Raw genomic sequence first — 15608 nt, 5'->3', positions numbered from 1 at the left:
CTGAACTGAGCGTTGATAACAACTTGGGTTGTCCTTGTCCTCTTTGGTCCGGATGACATGGCGTCCCAGATTTCCAAAAAGAACTTCGAATCGTGACTTAATCGTGACTCGTCTGACCACAGAACAGTCTTCCATTTTGCCACACTCCATTTTAAATGATCCCTGGCCCAGTGAAAACGCCTGAGCTTGTGGATCTTGCTTAGAAATGGCTTCTTCTTTGCACTGTAGAGTTTCAGCTGGCAACGGCGGATGGCACGGTGGATTGTATTCACTGACAATGGTGTCTGGAAGTATTCCTGAGCCCATTCTGTGATTTCCTTTACAGTAGCATTCCTGTTTGTGGTGCAGTGTCGTTTAAGGGCCCGGAGATCACGGGCATCCAGTATGGTTTTACGGCCTTGACCCTTACGCACAGAGATTGTTCCAGATTCTCTGAATCTTCGGATGATGTTATGCACAGTGGATGATGATAGATGCAAAGTCTTTGAAATTTTTCGCTGGGTAACACCTTTCTGATATTGCTCCACTATCTTTCTGCGCAACATTGTGGGAATAGGTGATCCTCTACCCATCTTGGCTTCTGAGAGACACTGCCACTCTGAGAAGCTCTTTTTATACCCAATCATGTTGCCAATTGACCTAATTAGTGTTAATTGGTCTTCCAGCTCTTCGTTATGCTCAAATTTACTTTTTCCAGCCTCTTATTGCTACTTGTCCCAACTTTTTTGGGATTTGTTGACACCGTGAAAATTGGAATCAACGTATTTTTACTTTAAAATGATACATTTACTCGGATTAAACGTTTGATCTGTCATCTACGTTCTATTACAAATAAAATATTGACATTTGCCATCTCCACATCATTGCATTCAGTTTTTATTCACAATTTGTTTAGGCCTCTTTCACACTTGCGTTGTCCGGATCCGGCATGTACTCCACTTGCCGGAATTACACTCCGGATCCGGAAAAACGCAAGTGTACTGAAAGCATTTGAAGACGGAACCGTCTTCAAAATGCTTTCAGTGTTACTATGGCACCCAGGACGCTATTAAAGTCCTGGTTGCCATAGTAGTAGTGGGGAGCGGGGGAGCGGTATACTTACCGTCCGTGCGGCTCCCCGGGCGCTCCAGAATGACGTCAGAGCGCCCCATGCGCATGGATGACGTGTCCAATGCGATCACATGATCCATGCGCTTGGGGCGCCCTGACGTCACTCTGGAGCGCCCGGGGAGCCGCACGGACGGTAAGTATGCTGCTCTCCCGCTCCCCGCTACACTTTACCATGGCTGCCAGGACTTTAGCGTCCCGGCAGCCATGGTAACCATTCAGAAAAAGCTAAATGTCGGCTCCGGCAATGCGCCGAAACGACGTTTAGCTTAAGGCCGGATCCGGATCAATGCCTTTCAATGGGCATTAATTCCGGATCCGGCATTGCGGCAAGTGTTCCGGATTTTTGGCCGGAGCAAAAAGCGCAGCATGCTGCGGTATTTTCTCCGGCCAAAAAACGTTCCGTTCCGGAACTGAAGACATCCTGATGCATCCTGAACGGATTTCACTCCATTCAGAATGCATTAGGATAATCCTGATCAGGATTCTTCCGGCATAGAGCCCCGACGACGGAACTCTATGCCGGAAGACAAGAACGCAGGTGTGAAAGAGCCCTAAGTGTCCCAACTTTTTTGGAATCCGGTTTGTATTATTAAAATAAAATAGCAGCAGTCATGTATTACAGACAAAGAACTACGTAGCCGGTGTAACCATATTGATAAGTACATATAACCCCAATAGATTTTATGCCTAAGGCTACTTTCACACCTGCGTTTAGGTGCGGATACGTCTGGTATCTGTATATATATTGTGTATATATTTTTTTGTTCATGATAATGCAAACGGATCCGTTTTGACTTTACATTGAAAGTCAATGGGGGACGGATCTGTTTGAAAATTGAGCCATATTGTGTCAACTTCAAACGTATCCGTCCCCATTGACTTAGATTGTAAGTCTGGACGGATCCATTTGCCTCCGCACGGCCAGGCGGACACCCGAACGCTGCAAGCTGCGTTCGGGTGTCCGCCTGCTGAGCGGAGCGGAGGACAAACGGTGCCAGACTGATGCATTCTGAGCGGATCCGCATCCACTCAGAATGCATTAGGGCTGGACGGAGCCGCTTGTGAGAGCCTTCAAACGGAACTCACAAGCGGAGCCCCGAACGCAAGTGTGAAAGTAGCCTTACATAAAAGAGCAATAGCTACTTAACACAGGAAGAGTGCGTAGTGCAATACCAAATGTTAGCAGTATAAGGGTAATAGCCTAAGGGGACCAATAAAACCAGATAACAACACATGTCCTTTTTTTATAATCTGTTTTTATTTTATTTTATTTTATGAACATTATTATGGGTGCGGCCATCTTGCCTGAGCTGTTCTTAACAGCATTTACAAAGCATAAAAAATTTGCTTTATGGCAGCCCCATGGTCCATAGACACAATTGTCAGGAGGGGACCTTATTGATTTACATGGGAGAGTTTTGTATGCGTGACCTGTGCAGAGGTCATTGTACAAGGAAAGAATAGACTCTCTCCTTCTGTACCAGTTTGTAACTCGTCTTGTTAATGCTTAGTGCAATTGTCTGTATTATGTATGTACACCACTTTTCATATGTACAGTGCCATTTATTGTGAATGGTGGATCCTGTCTTATCTGCCATTCTAATCCTGTATGTAAGTATATCACCTCTGTGTATAGATATGCAGGTAACTGCAATTAAGTCATTTGTACAGACCAAGAAGTGATACCTAGACTCAATGGCCAGTGCGAAAACTGCAGGATTTAGTTTTTTTTGTTCAAATATAGACAGTGACATGGAAAAGTAAATATTACACCATCAAAAATTCTTTAAAAATGTGTTAAACATAAAAATGTGTATTAAACAATATGTCATTTTCTGATGACACATTCCCTTTAAAGGGAACCTGTCATCAACTTTATGCTGACCGTACTGAGGGCAGTATAAAGTAGTGACAGAAATGCTGATTTCAGCGGTGTGTCACTCATCAGCTAAAAGTAAGTGGTCGCCGAGAACCAACATCATAATCATTGCAGCCCAGGCCTTGAAAAGAGTCAAATCTACCAGAGAAGAGTCCTGGTTATTCATATTCTCCTGCACTCTCACCCATCTGCTGATGATTGGCAGTTCTCTACTAGAGAGAAAGGGAGAAAACTAGATAGAAGACGGTCAGTCATCAGCAGGTGGGCAGGGAGAGCAGGAATTCATGAATAACCATGACTCTTTTAGGTAGATTTGACTCTTTTCAAGGCCTGGGCTGCAATGATTATGATGCTGGTTTTTGGCAACCACTTACTTTTAGCTGATGAGTGACACACCTCTGAAATCAGCATTTCTGTCACTACTTTATACTGCCCTCAGTACGGTCAGCATAAAGTTGATGACAGGTACCCTTTAAGAAAAATAAGCAGATAACTAGGACAGATAAACAAATCCTAAACAGTCAGGAATAGATGCTGGAAGCTGTAAATAACTATTATGAGGACAGGAGCGTTTCGGGGTCCATGACAGTGCACAGTTTACCAGAAAAAAAACTTGCAGCCACATTCACCTGAAATGTAAAGGAGCATCTCATCCTGGCACAGACAGAGGGCAGTACAGGACATGTAGTAGCTCATTGTACTGTAATGGAAATGACAATGTTGAATGGTTGGATCTGAGTCAAGTTTGAATCTTGTTTCAACTTACGATAGCCAATGTAGTTTGAGGGACTACTGTACTGCGCAGTTTATTTTTTTTCCACCAAAAAAATTACTTTCCATGCAGTTATGTCTCAGGCAGATATGTAAATGAGTACAGGTGCGGTCTGATTAGAAACTGGGTCTTGCCACAAGATCATGTAAAAGTGCCTCCCCCCACTGCTCTATAAAAAGGCTCTCAGAAGCTACTTTTGGATAGTATACTTCCTGGCGAGAGATCATTGACTGCTAGACATGCCTCTTTGTCGCACTGAACAACATTTTGCCCAGTTGGCAGACTTTGAGAGGGGATGCATCATTGGACTTAGAGAAGCAGGATGGTGGTTTTGACAAATTGCCTGCCATCAAGGCTGTTCTGACTTAGCTGTTAAGAGTCCAGGTTGGAAGCAGTGGTTACAAGAGGGCACACACAAGGCGAACAGGCTCTGGACAGCCTAGACAGACCACCAGTAGAGAGGATGATTTGTTCCACCGACAAACATGTGCAATTCCCACAGTTTCATTGTCCACCATCCAGACATAGGTATCAATTTAATTACGAATCCAAGGCTCTGCCCTGACTATTTCCGGGAGCTTAGCAGTAGGAAATTTGGTGTCACAATGCTGATTACATTTCAATATTTATTTTTTTGTCAATGATTGTATGTACAGTCGTGGCCAAAAGTTTTGAGAATTACATAAATATTGGAAATTGGAAAAGTTGCTGCTTAAGTTTTTATAATAGCAATTTGCATATACTCCAGAATGTTATGAAGAGTGATCAGATGAATTGCATAGTCCTTCTTTGCCATGAAAATTAACTTAATCCCAAAAAAAACTTTCCACTGCATTTCATTGCTGTCATTAAAGGACCTGCTGAGATCATTTCAGTAATCGTCTTGTTAACTCAGGTGAGAATGTTGACGAGCACAAGGCTGGAGATCATTATGTCAGGCTGATTGGGTTAAAATGGCAGACTTGACATGTTAAAAGGAGGGTGATACTTCAAATCATTGTTCTTCCATTGTTAACCATGGTGACCTGCAAAGAAACACGTGCAGCCATCATTGCGTTGCATAAAAATGGCTTCACAGACAAGGATATTGTGGATACTAAGATTGCACCTCAATCAACAATTTATAGGATCATCAAGAACTTCAAGGAAAGAGGTTTAATTCTTGTTAAGAAGGCTTCAGGGCGTCCAAGAAAGTCCAGCAAGCGCCAGGATCGTCTCCTAAAGAGGATTCAGCTGCGGGATAGGAGTGCCGCCAGTGCAGAGCTTGCTCAGGAATGGCAGCAGGCAGGTGTGAGCGCATCTGCACGCACAGTGAGGTGAAGACTTTTGGAAGATGGCCTGGTGTCAAGAAGGGCAGCAAAGAAGCCACTTCTCTCAAAAAAAACCATCAGGGACAGATTGATCTTCTGCAGAAAGTATGGTGAATGGACTGCTGAGGACTGGGGCAATGTAATGACCGGCGTCACGCAAAGGAAGGGAAATGGGAAGGCCCTGTCCAAGGGAGAGGGAAAGGTGGTGACCCCTGACTCACCTTGCGGCTGGCACCTGACTGCCCTGACGTCCCTAGACGGGTTCCTCACCCGTACGCCGATCACGTGCCTAAACCCTGGCTTTCCCTAAGATGAGCCCTGTGTAGTGAACAGGGCGGTGGGATCACTAGTCCGCACCACTGACACTAAGAGGAAAACACCAAGGAGAGGACAGACAATACAGACAAACATATAATCCCAGGTGGGCGACAACAGCAGACCACCAAGGCCCAACAGGGATCCGGAGGGTAACACTCTGGAACAACAACCAGGGATCTCAGCTACTCAGCTCCAGTGGGTCAGTATAGAAGTCCAGGCAGGAAGCTCTATATCTGGCAACCAGAGAAGTGGGAGATGGGAATATAAGGAGGTTGGGATTGCTGGACAAGAAACAGCTGAGGAGGAGAAGCTACGCATCCCTGAGTGAGCCAAAAAGGATTGCAAGGCAAACCCAGAAAGCTACCATTACGAAACAGCACTGTCTTTGTACATCGAACGCTCAGCCACCCGCTGCGACTTCCTGACCCCGGGTATAACGGAGTCAGACGTGGCTCTTGACACCCTCGTGACAGTACCCCCCCCTTCCACGAGGGGCCTCCGGACACTCAGGACTAGGTCTCTCAGGATGAGAGGCATGAAAAACCCGAACTAACCTGTCGGTGTTTACCTCAGACGCTGGAACCCACATTCTTTCCTCGGGACCGTAACCCCTCCAATATACCAGATATTGAAGAGAACGGCGGACCCGACGAGAATCAACAATTTTGGATATTTGAAACTCTAGATTACCATCCACAATAACAGGAGGGGGTGGCAGCGGTGATGGTTCTAGAGGTGGAACATACTTTTTGAGTAACGATTTATGGAAGACGTTATGAATTTGAAGTCTGAGGTAGCTCCAGGCGAAAAGCCACGGGGTTAATGATGGCTACTATTTTGTAAGGACCAATAAACCTAGGACCCAGTTTCCAAGAGGGAACCTTTAATTTAATATTCCTAGTAGATAACCACACATAGTCATTCACTCCTAGGTCCGGACCTGGCGACCGTTTCTTATCAGCCATGCATTTATATTTACCTCCCATATTTTTCAAATTAGTTTGCAATTTCTGCCATACAGATGAAAGAGACGACGAAAACCGTTCCTCTTCGGGAACCCCAGAAGAGCCCCCTCTTTGAAAGTACAGAATTGGGGATGAAAACCATATGCACCAAGAAATGGTGACTTGCCAGTAGATTCCTGACGGCGATTATTTATGGCAAACTCGGCTAACGGTAAATATGATGACCACACCTCTTGGTTTTCAAACACAAAACACCTTAGATATGTCTCAAGGTTTTGGTGGTACGCTCAGTCTGTCCATTCGACTGAGGATGGAAAGCTGAGGAAAAGGACAAGTGTACCCCCAAACGGGAACAAAAAGCTTTCCAAAACTTAGAAATAAACTGGGTTCCCCGATCCAAAACAACATCGGAAGGGACCCCGTGAAGCTTCACGATTTCACTGATGAATACCTGAGCAAGAGTCTTAGCATTAGGTAGTGCGGGTAACGCAATGAAGTGTACCATTTTGCTAAACCTGTCCACTACTACCAAGATAACTGTTTTACCCGCAGACAAAGGTAAGTCAGTGATAAAATCCATTGACAGATGTGTCCATGGCCTATTGGGAATGACAAGTGGCAATAAAGACCCTGAAGGACGTGTATGAGAGACTTTCGCGCGCGCACAAGTAGAGCAAGAAGACACAAAATCCATTACATCCTGACGCAACCTTGGCCACCAAAAACGACGAGACAATAGCTCCAAGGTTGCTTTACTACCCGGGTGCCCAGCAAGTGCCGAATTATGATGTTCCTTTAATAATTCGAGACGCAGGTTCAACGGTACAAACAATTTCTCTGAGGGGAAGAGACCGGGGCGTCCCCCTGGGCCTCTAACACCTTCCCCTCCAGAACAGAGTGTACCGCAGAGACAACCACTCCTCTTTGTAGAATGGGTACCGGATCACTCACATTACCCCCTCCAGGGAAACAACGCGATAATGCATCTGCCTTGGTATTTTTTGCCCCAGGACGATAGGTATTAACAAAGTTAAACCTGGTAAAAAATAGCGACCAACTAGCTTGTCTAGGGGTGAGACGCTTAGCTGATTCGAGGTACAGAAGGTTTTTGTGGTCCGTAATCACAGTGACGGGGTGGATTGCCCCCTCTAAAAAGTGATGCCATTCTTCAAACGCTAGTTTAATAGCTAATAGTTCCCTATTGCCAATATCATAGTTCTTCTCTGCTGCAGATAGTTTTTTAGAAAAGAAAGCACAAGGACGCCATTTGCCAGGAGACGGACCCTGAGACAGCACAGCCCCCACTCCCACCTCTGACGCATCTACTTCAACAATAAAAGGCTGGGAGACATCAGGTTGGATTAGTACAGGTGCCGAGGTAAACCTCTCTTTTAGAGAGGAAAAAGCAATTTTAGCGGCGTCAGACCATTTAAAAAATCAGTCCCCTTCCTAGTCATGTCAGTAAGGGGTTTTACAATCACTGAATAATTTTTAATGAATTTTCTATAGAAATTTGCGAAGCCCAAGAACCGTTGCAGTGCTTTGAGGTTTTAAGGAAGATCCCAATCTAAAATTGCCTGGACCTTCCTAGGATCCATACGGAAACCTGAAGCAGATAATAAATACCCTAGGAACTGTATTTCCTGAACGGCGAAAACACACTTTTCAATTTTAGCATATAATTTATTCGTCCGTAGGACCTGCAGTACCTGTCTGACATGCACCTCATGTGTTTTCAGATCAGACGAATAAATTAAAATATCATCTAGGTATATCACCACAAACCTGCCGATAAGATGACTAAAAATGTCATTAACGAAATGTTGGAAGACAGCAGGAGCATTGGTCAGACCGAAAGGCATGACTAGATTTTCATAATGCCCCTCAGGGGTGTTAAAGGCTGTCTTCCACTCATCCCCTTCCTTGATACGAATCAGATTGTAGGCCCCCTAAGATCAAGTTTTGAGAACCACCTAGCACCCGCAATCTGATTAAACAGGTCAAGAATGAGAGGAAGAGGGTATGGGTCTCGGATGGTTATCTGGTTTAATTCTCGAAAATCTAGGCAAGGACGCAGGCCCCCATCTTTCTTTTTAACGAAGAAAAACCCTGCAGCCACGGGTGAAGAAGAGGGTCTGATGTGTCCCTTAGCCAAGCTCTCGGAGATAGAATCTTTCATGGCTTGTCTCTCTGGACCCGAAAGATTATATAACCTGGTCTTGGGTAATTTTGCACCGGGCAATCATAAGGACGGTGAGGTGGTAACTTCTGACAACCCTTTTCAGAAAAAACGTCCTCAAAGTCCGAAACAAATGTGGGTAGGGTAGCTATGGAGGCGACTAGGCAATTGCTATTTAAGCAATTTTCTCTGCACTGCTCACTCCACTCCAATATCTCCCTGGCCTGCCAATCCCCCACTGGATTGTGCGCTACCAACCAGGGAAGACCCAACACCACCGGAGTGGGAAGCCCCTCCAGAACATAACATGAAAGCAACTCGTTATGGTGGTCCCCTACCCGAAGGTGTAAGTTATGGACAATGTGAGTGAGGTTTCTCTGAGACAGAGGAGCAGAATCAATAGCGAATATGGGAATAGGTCTCTGTAGCTTACAGAGAGACAAACCGATAGTGTGGGCAAAATGGGCATCTATCAAATTTACTCCTGCTCCACTGTCAAGAAAAAAAGAAATAGTCTCCGTCTTAACGCCAAAAACAACAACCGCTGGCAACACAAATTGCGATGTTCGTATGGAGGAAACGTATACCCCCCCCCCCCTGACATCCTCCACACAGCCTGGGGTTAGTAGTTTTCCGACGGTCTTTTGTTTTTGAGGACAGACATTAATAAAAAGACCCCTCTCCCCACAGAAAAAACAAACCCCACGCCTACGGCGAGCCTCAGGAGGATGGACCTGACGAGTAGTTCCTCCTAGCTGCATAGGCTCGTCTAAGTCCTTTACAGACTAACTGCTGCTTGAGAGGGGTTACCAATTGCTCCGGATTTTTCAATCTGTCTCTAAGACGTCTATCTATTCTGATAGAAAGGGACATCACCGCATCAAGGGAAAAGGGAGTCTCATACAGCGCAAGCGCATTCTTAATCCTTTCGGATAACCCAGAGCAGAACTGACTCCTGAGAGCCGGGTCGTTCCACTGGGTATCCGTAGCCCACCTACGGAACTCTGCGCAATACTCCTCTACTGGCCGCTCTCCCTGTAGGAGTCTCCGTAATTTTGATTCAGCCAGTGCGACTCGGTCAGGGTCGTCATATATGAGACCCAAGGCCCCAAAAAATTCATCCACTGACCGGAGAGCCTGGGAATCAGTGGGTAAAGAGAACGCCCAGGATTGCGGGTCCCCCTGCAGCAGGGAAATAACAACCCCCACCCGCTGTTCTTCATTACCAGAGGAGTAAGGGCGCAGTTTCAAATATAATTTACAGGCCTCACGGAACATCACAAATTTGTCCCTTCCCCCAGAAAATCTGTCAGGAAGAACAACCTTGGGTTCCGCAACAACCTGGTTACCTGTAGCAACCTCTGGGCTTGCGGTCTGTTGCAATTGCTGCTGTTGCTGGAGGACCGACGCCTTCAATCCTGCCACCTCCAAAGACAGGCCTTAAAGTTGCTTTGACAAAGCAGCAATTGGATCCATACTGGATTCTAAGTAGGTAGAAAGAAATATATATATTTTTTTTTTACCTACACAAAATAAGGGCCAGATATAATTTAATGACCGGCGTCACGCAAAGGAAGGGAAATGGGAAGGCCCTGTCCAAGGGAGAGGGAAAGGTGGTGACCACTGACTCACCTTGCGGCTGCCACCTGACTGCCCTGACGTCCCTAGACGGGTTCCTCACCCGTACGCGGATCACGTGCCTAAACCCTGGCTTTCCCTAAGATGAGCCCTGTGTAGTGAACAGGGCGGTGGGATCACTAGTCCGCACCACTAAAACTAAGAGGAAAACACCAAGGAGAGGACAGACAATACAGACAAACATATAATCCCAGGTGGGCGACAACAGCAGACCACCAAGGCCCAACAGGGATCCGGAGGGTAACACTCTGGAACAACAACCAGGGATCTCAACTACTCAGCTCCAGTGGGTCAGTATAGAAGTCCAGGCAGGAAGCTCTATATCTGGCAACCAGAGAAGTGGGAGATGGGAATATAAGGAGGTTGGGATTGCTGGACAAGAAACAGCTGAGGAGGAGAAGCTACGGATCCCTGAGTGAGCCAAAAAGGATTGCAAGGCAAACCCAGAAAGCTACCATTACGAAACAGCACTGTCTTTGTACATCGAACGCGCAGCCACCCGCTGCGACTTCCTGACCCCGGGTATAACGGAGTCAGACGTGGCTCTTGACACCCTCGTGACAGGCAAAGTCATATTCTCCGATGAAGCCTCTTTCCTATTGTTTGGGGCATCTGGAAAAAGGCTTGTCCGGAGAAGAAAAGGTGAGCGCTACAATCAGTCCTGTGTCATGCCAACAGTAAAGCATCCTGAGACCATTCATGTGTGGGGTTTCTTCTCATCCAAGGGAGTGGGCTCACTCACAATTTTGCCCAAAAACACAGCCATGAATAAAGAATGGTACCAAAACACCCTCCAACAGCAACTTCTTCCAACAACAGTTTGGTGAAGAGCAATGCATTTTCCAGCACGATGGAGTACCGTGACATAAGGCAAAAGTGATAACTAAGTGGCTCGGGGACCAAACGTTGACATTTTGGGTCCATGGCCTGGAAACTCCCCAGATCTTAATCCCATTGAGAACTTGTGGTCAATCCTCAAGAGGCGGGTGGACAAACAAAAACCCACTAATTCTGACAAACTCCAAGAAGTGATTATGAAAGAATGGGTTGATATCAGTCAGGAATTGGCCCAGAAGTTGATTGAGAGCATGCCCAGTCGAATTGCAGAGGTCCTGAAAAAGAAGGGCCAACACAGCAAATACTGACTCTTTGCATAAATGTCATGTAATTGTCGATAAAAGCCTTTGAAACGTATGAAGTGGGTGTAATTATATTTCACTACATCATAGAAACAACTGAAACAAAGATCTAAGAGCAGTTTAGCAGCAAACTTTGTGAAAACTAATATTTGTGTCATTCTCAAAACTTTTGGCCACTACTGTACATACATTTATATATACACATATGCATGCAAATATCCATCTATATATACACACATACAGTCGCATGCAAAAATTAGGACACCCCTTGTGAACAGTTAATCAAGTTGAAGGCATAAAGTAAAAGATGACACATTCCTTTTGTATTTTAAGCAAAAACATTGTTTTACTTTCATCTTTTAAATTTTCAACATAACAAAAAACTTTGGGTACCCTGCATGGTTAGTACCTAGCTACTGGAAAGTTGAGTGTTTCATTTCCCTTTTGCATTTTGTTTTGTTTTATCTGTGTGTTATTTTTCCCCTGTCCTTTGTTGTAGGCCAGAGGGAGATTCCTGGTCGTCCTTCTTTTCTGGAGGAACAGGTAGTCTCAGGCCTGTCACTATCGCCAGGGTCTTATAGGGTGAGTTAGGACTCTAGGTACTCCTGCGTATGAACTCACCTACCTTTGGGGTCTGTTCATACTGATAGCTAGTCAGGACTGTGACTAGGGATTTGACTAGGAGTTGTCCCAGAGTGGGATAAAAATAAAGTAAAAAAAAAAAAAAAGTGTTTTTAATAAACAAAAAATAAAGTTTCAAGTAAAAAAAGAAAAAAACGCCCCTTTCCCCTGATTTTATATAAAAAAAATAGGAAAAAACACACATATTGGGTATCACCGCATCCGTAACAACCAGCTCTATAAAAATATCACATGACCTAACTTCTTCAGCTGAACACCATAACAAAAAAAAAGTGCAAAAAAGCCATTATTTGTCACCTAACATCACATAAAGTGTAACACCAAGCGATCAAAAAGGCGTATACCCCCAAAATAGTACCAATCAAACTGTCACCTCATCCCGCAAAAAATGAGACTCTACCTAAGACAATCGGTCAAAAAATAAAAAAAACGCTATGGCTCTCAGACTATGGAGACACTAAAACATCATTTTTTTGTTTCAAAAATGCTATTATTGTGTAAAACTTTAATAATTAAGAAAATGTATACATATTAGGTATTGCCACGTCCGTAACGATCTGCTCTATAAAAATGTCATAAACTAACCCCTCAGGTGAACGCTGTAAAAATAAATAAATAAAAACTGCCTAAACAACAAATGTTTTGGTCACCTTGCCCCATAAAGTGTAATAATGAATGATCAAAAAATCATATGTACCCAAAAATGGTACCAATAAAAACGTCAACTCTTCTTGCAAATAATGAGCCCCTGCACAAGACGATCGGCAGAAAAATAAAAAAGATATGGCGTTCAGAAAATGAAAACACAAAAGTATAATTTTTTTTTCAAAAATGATTTATTATGTAAAACAGATTTGATATCATTCGTCCGTAACAACCTGCTCTATAAAAATAGCACATTATCTACCCTGTCAGATGATAGTTGTAAAAAATAAAAATGATGCCAAAACCATTTTTTGGTTACCTTGCCTCACAAAAAACGCAATATAGAGCCATTAAAAATCATATGTACCCCAAAAATAGTGCTAACAAAACTGACACCTTATCCTGTAGTTTTCAAAATGGGGTAATTTTTTGGTTGTTTCTGTAAGGGTGCATCAGGAGGGCTTTGCATGTGACATGGTGTCTAAAAATCAGTCCAGCAAAATCTGCCTTCCAAAAACCATATGGCTCTCCTTTTCTTCTGCGCCCTGCCGTGTGCCCTTACACAGTTTACGACCACATGTGGGTGTTTCTGTAAACCACAGAATCAGGGTAATAAAGATTGAGTTTTGTTTGGCTGTTAACCCTCAATGTGTTAAAGAAAAAAATGGATTAAAATGGAAAATCTGCCAAAAAAGTGAAATTTTGAAATTTCATCTCTATTTTCCTTTAATTCTTGAGGAACCTCTAAAGGGTTAACAAAGTTTGTAAAATCTGTTTTGAGTAACTTGAGAGGTGTAGTTTCTACAATGGGGTCATTTATGGGTGAGTTTTTACAAAGTGACTTCAGTCTACATGAAGTAGACATATGGGGAATGTTAAGTAATAAAAAATTTTTATGAGGTATCACTTTCTGTTCTAATAGCAGAGAAATTGAAATTTTGAAAATTGCGAAGTTTTCAAAATTTCTCGTAAATTTGGGATTTTTTCATAAATAAAGGTGTAATATATTGACTTAAATTTATGACTATCATGAAGTACAATGTGTCACGAGAAAACGATCTCAGAATTGCCTGGATAAATAAAAGTGTTTCAAAGTTATTACCCCATAAAGTGACACATGTCAGATTTTCAAAAAATGGCCTGGGCAGGAGGGCGAAAACTGGCCAGGGGTAGAAGGGGTTAAAGGGAATGTGTCATCAGAAAATTATCTATTGTTTAAATCATGATTAGAAACATAGAAACATAGAATGTGTTGGCAGATAAGAACCATTTGGCCCATCTAGTCTGCCCAATATACTGAATACTATGAATAGCCCTTGGCCCTATCTTATATGAAGGATGGCCTTATGCCTATCCCATGCATGCTTAAACTGACTATTTTAGTCACCCAATCAAAAAAATCAATAAGATTAGTTTGGCATGATCTCCCTGAAGTAAACCCATGCTGTTTTTCATCTTTCAATCCATGGGATTTTAGATGTTCCACAATCCTCTCCTTGATTATGGTTTCCATTAATTTCCCCACTATTGATGACAGGCTTACTGGCCTATAGTTGCCCGATTCCTCCCTACTACCTTTCTTGTGAATGGGCACAACATTTGCTAATTTCCAATCTTCTGGGACAACTCCTGTTACCAGTGATTGGTTCACCGCTGAGCTCTTTTAATAGCTTTGGGTGTATCCCATCAGGGCCCCTGTGACTTATTTGTATTAATTTTATGTTAAACTTATTTTTAAAGAATTTATGGTGATGCTATGTTTAATTTTCAATGTAAGTATTGAAGAGCAGCTGGAATCTTTACTTTCAGTCCATGCATGTGGGGGTAAGGCTTTATGCAGCTACACAGTACATGATGGTCTGTATAACTAGCTAGAAGGGCTGGGACCTTTCCTCCTGCAGTAAGGAAGCAGCTGCATATCTCCTTAGCATTCTGCTCCAGCAGGAAGTTTCATTTTAACATTGATTGGCACTTTGGGTGGCCACAGACCCCCCAGGAGCCTCAGGAAGCTGCCAAAAGCAGTCTATTGTATTCCACCATTGATTGCATCTGTCAGAGTTTTCCACCAATGATTTTGCTGTAGATCAGCTGTAAATCCAGTGTATCAGTAGAAAAATCCACAGATTTAGATACAGATTTTGTTGCTGATTCCTCACTTGACACAAATACACAATTTATAGAGCATCCAGCATTTGATTAGAAAATTCTGCAGTGTGTGAATAAGGTTTTCTAAAACACGATTACTTTGCATTGAACTGTGTACATGTACAAGAATTATGTCAAGTGTGAATTACCTTTTTTTCCCTTTTATATATTTTTTTATTCTTTTCATAGGTTGGAGGTCAGAGTCTTCAATATTTATCTAAGGTAAGTAGCACGGTGCTTGGTCATAAACACAAGAGAAATTATAGAGAGAAAATTTCAATTTCAAATCAGTAATGTAATGAATCACAATTTCTGATTGCAAATAAGAGCAATATGGATTTCAAAAATATTCTGTGCTTCATAGTAGACACTTCCCAACTTACAAGTGTATTGCTAGCATTGTTTGATCTCTTGATAGAAATTGTCCAGTTTCATAATGTTGACCTATCCTCAGGATAGGTCAAGAATAATAGATGGATAGTGGTCTGACGTCTGTCACCCCGCTAGTCAGCTGTTTAAAGTACCCATGGTGCTTGTGCAAGTGCTAGACGCTCTTCAGTGTTTACCTGCACACCCTCTACCTGGCAGTGAACTGTCATTACAAGTTCCTCTCTTAGACAAGTAAATGGGCTGTAATTACACTGCACCGCCACTACAAAGAAGACACCACAGCACTTAGCTTAGCTGATTGGCTGGGTGCTAGGAGTCGGACCCCTACTGATCCCATACTGATAACCTATCCTGAGGATAGGTCATCAGTATCATGAAACCGGACAACCCTTTTATGGTGGTTCATATAATACTAACCCTGTAATGGGAAACCTGCAATTTATGATAAAATACTCATAAACAAAAAGACCAAAAGT

General features: G+C 43.3%; 1 protein-coding gene across 1 annotated transcript in view; it reads left to right on the top strand.

Moving 5' to 3' along the window:
• The window catches only part of CRYBG2 (crystallin beta-gamma domain containing 2), a 109570-nt gene that overhangs the window by 49825 nt on the left and 44137 nt on the right, over window positions 1-15608 (top strand). The window contains exon 13 of the mRNA XM_040424243.1: window positions 14932-14964. Within this exon, the coding sequence (XP_040280177.1) occupies window positions 14932-14964 (33 nt within the window). The remainder of the gene's footprint in view (window positions 1-14931; window positions 14965-15608) is intronic.

This window comes from Bufo bufo, chromosome 3 (genome assembly GCF_905171765.1).
Source record: "Bufo bufo chromosome 3, aBufBuf1.1, whole genome shotgun sequence".
NCBI classification, from domain to species: Eukaryota; Metazoa; Chordata; class Amphibia; order Anura; family Bufonidae; genus Bufo; species Bufo bufo.
Note: the sequence above shows the minus strand (reverse complement) of the source record. Positions and strands in the feature narration are given on the sequence as shown.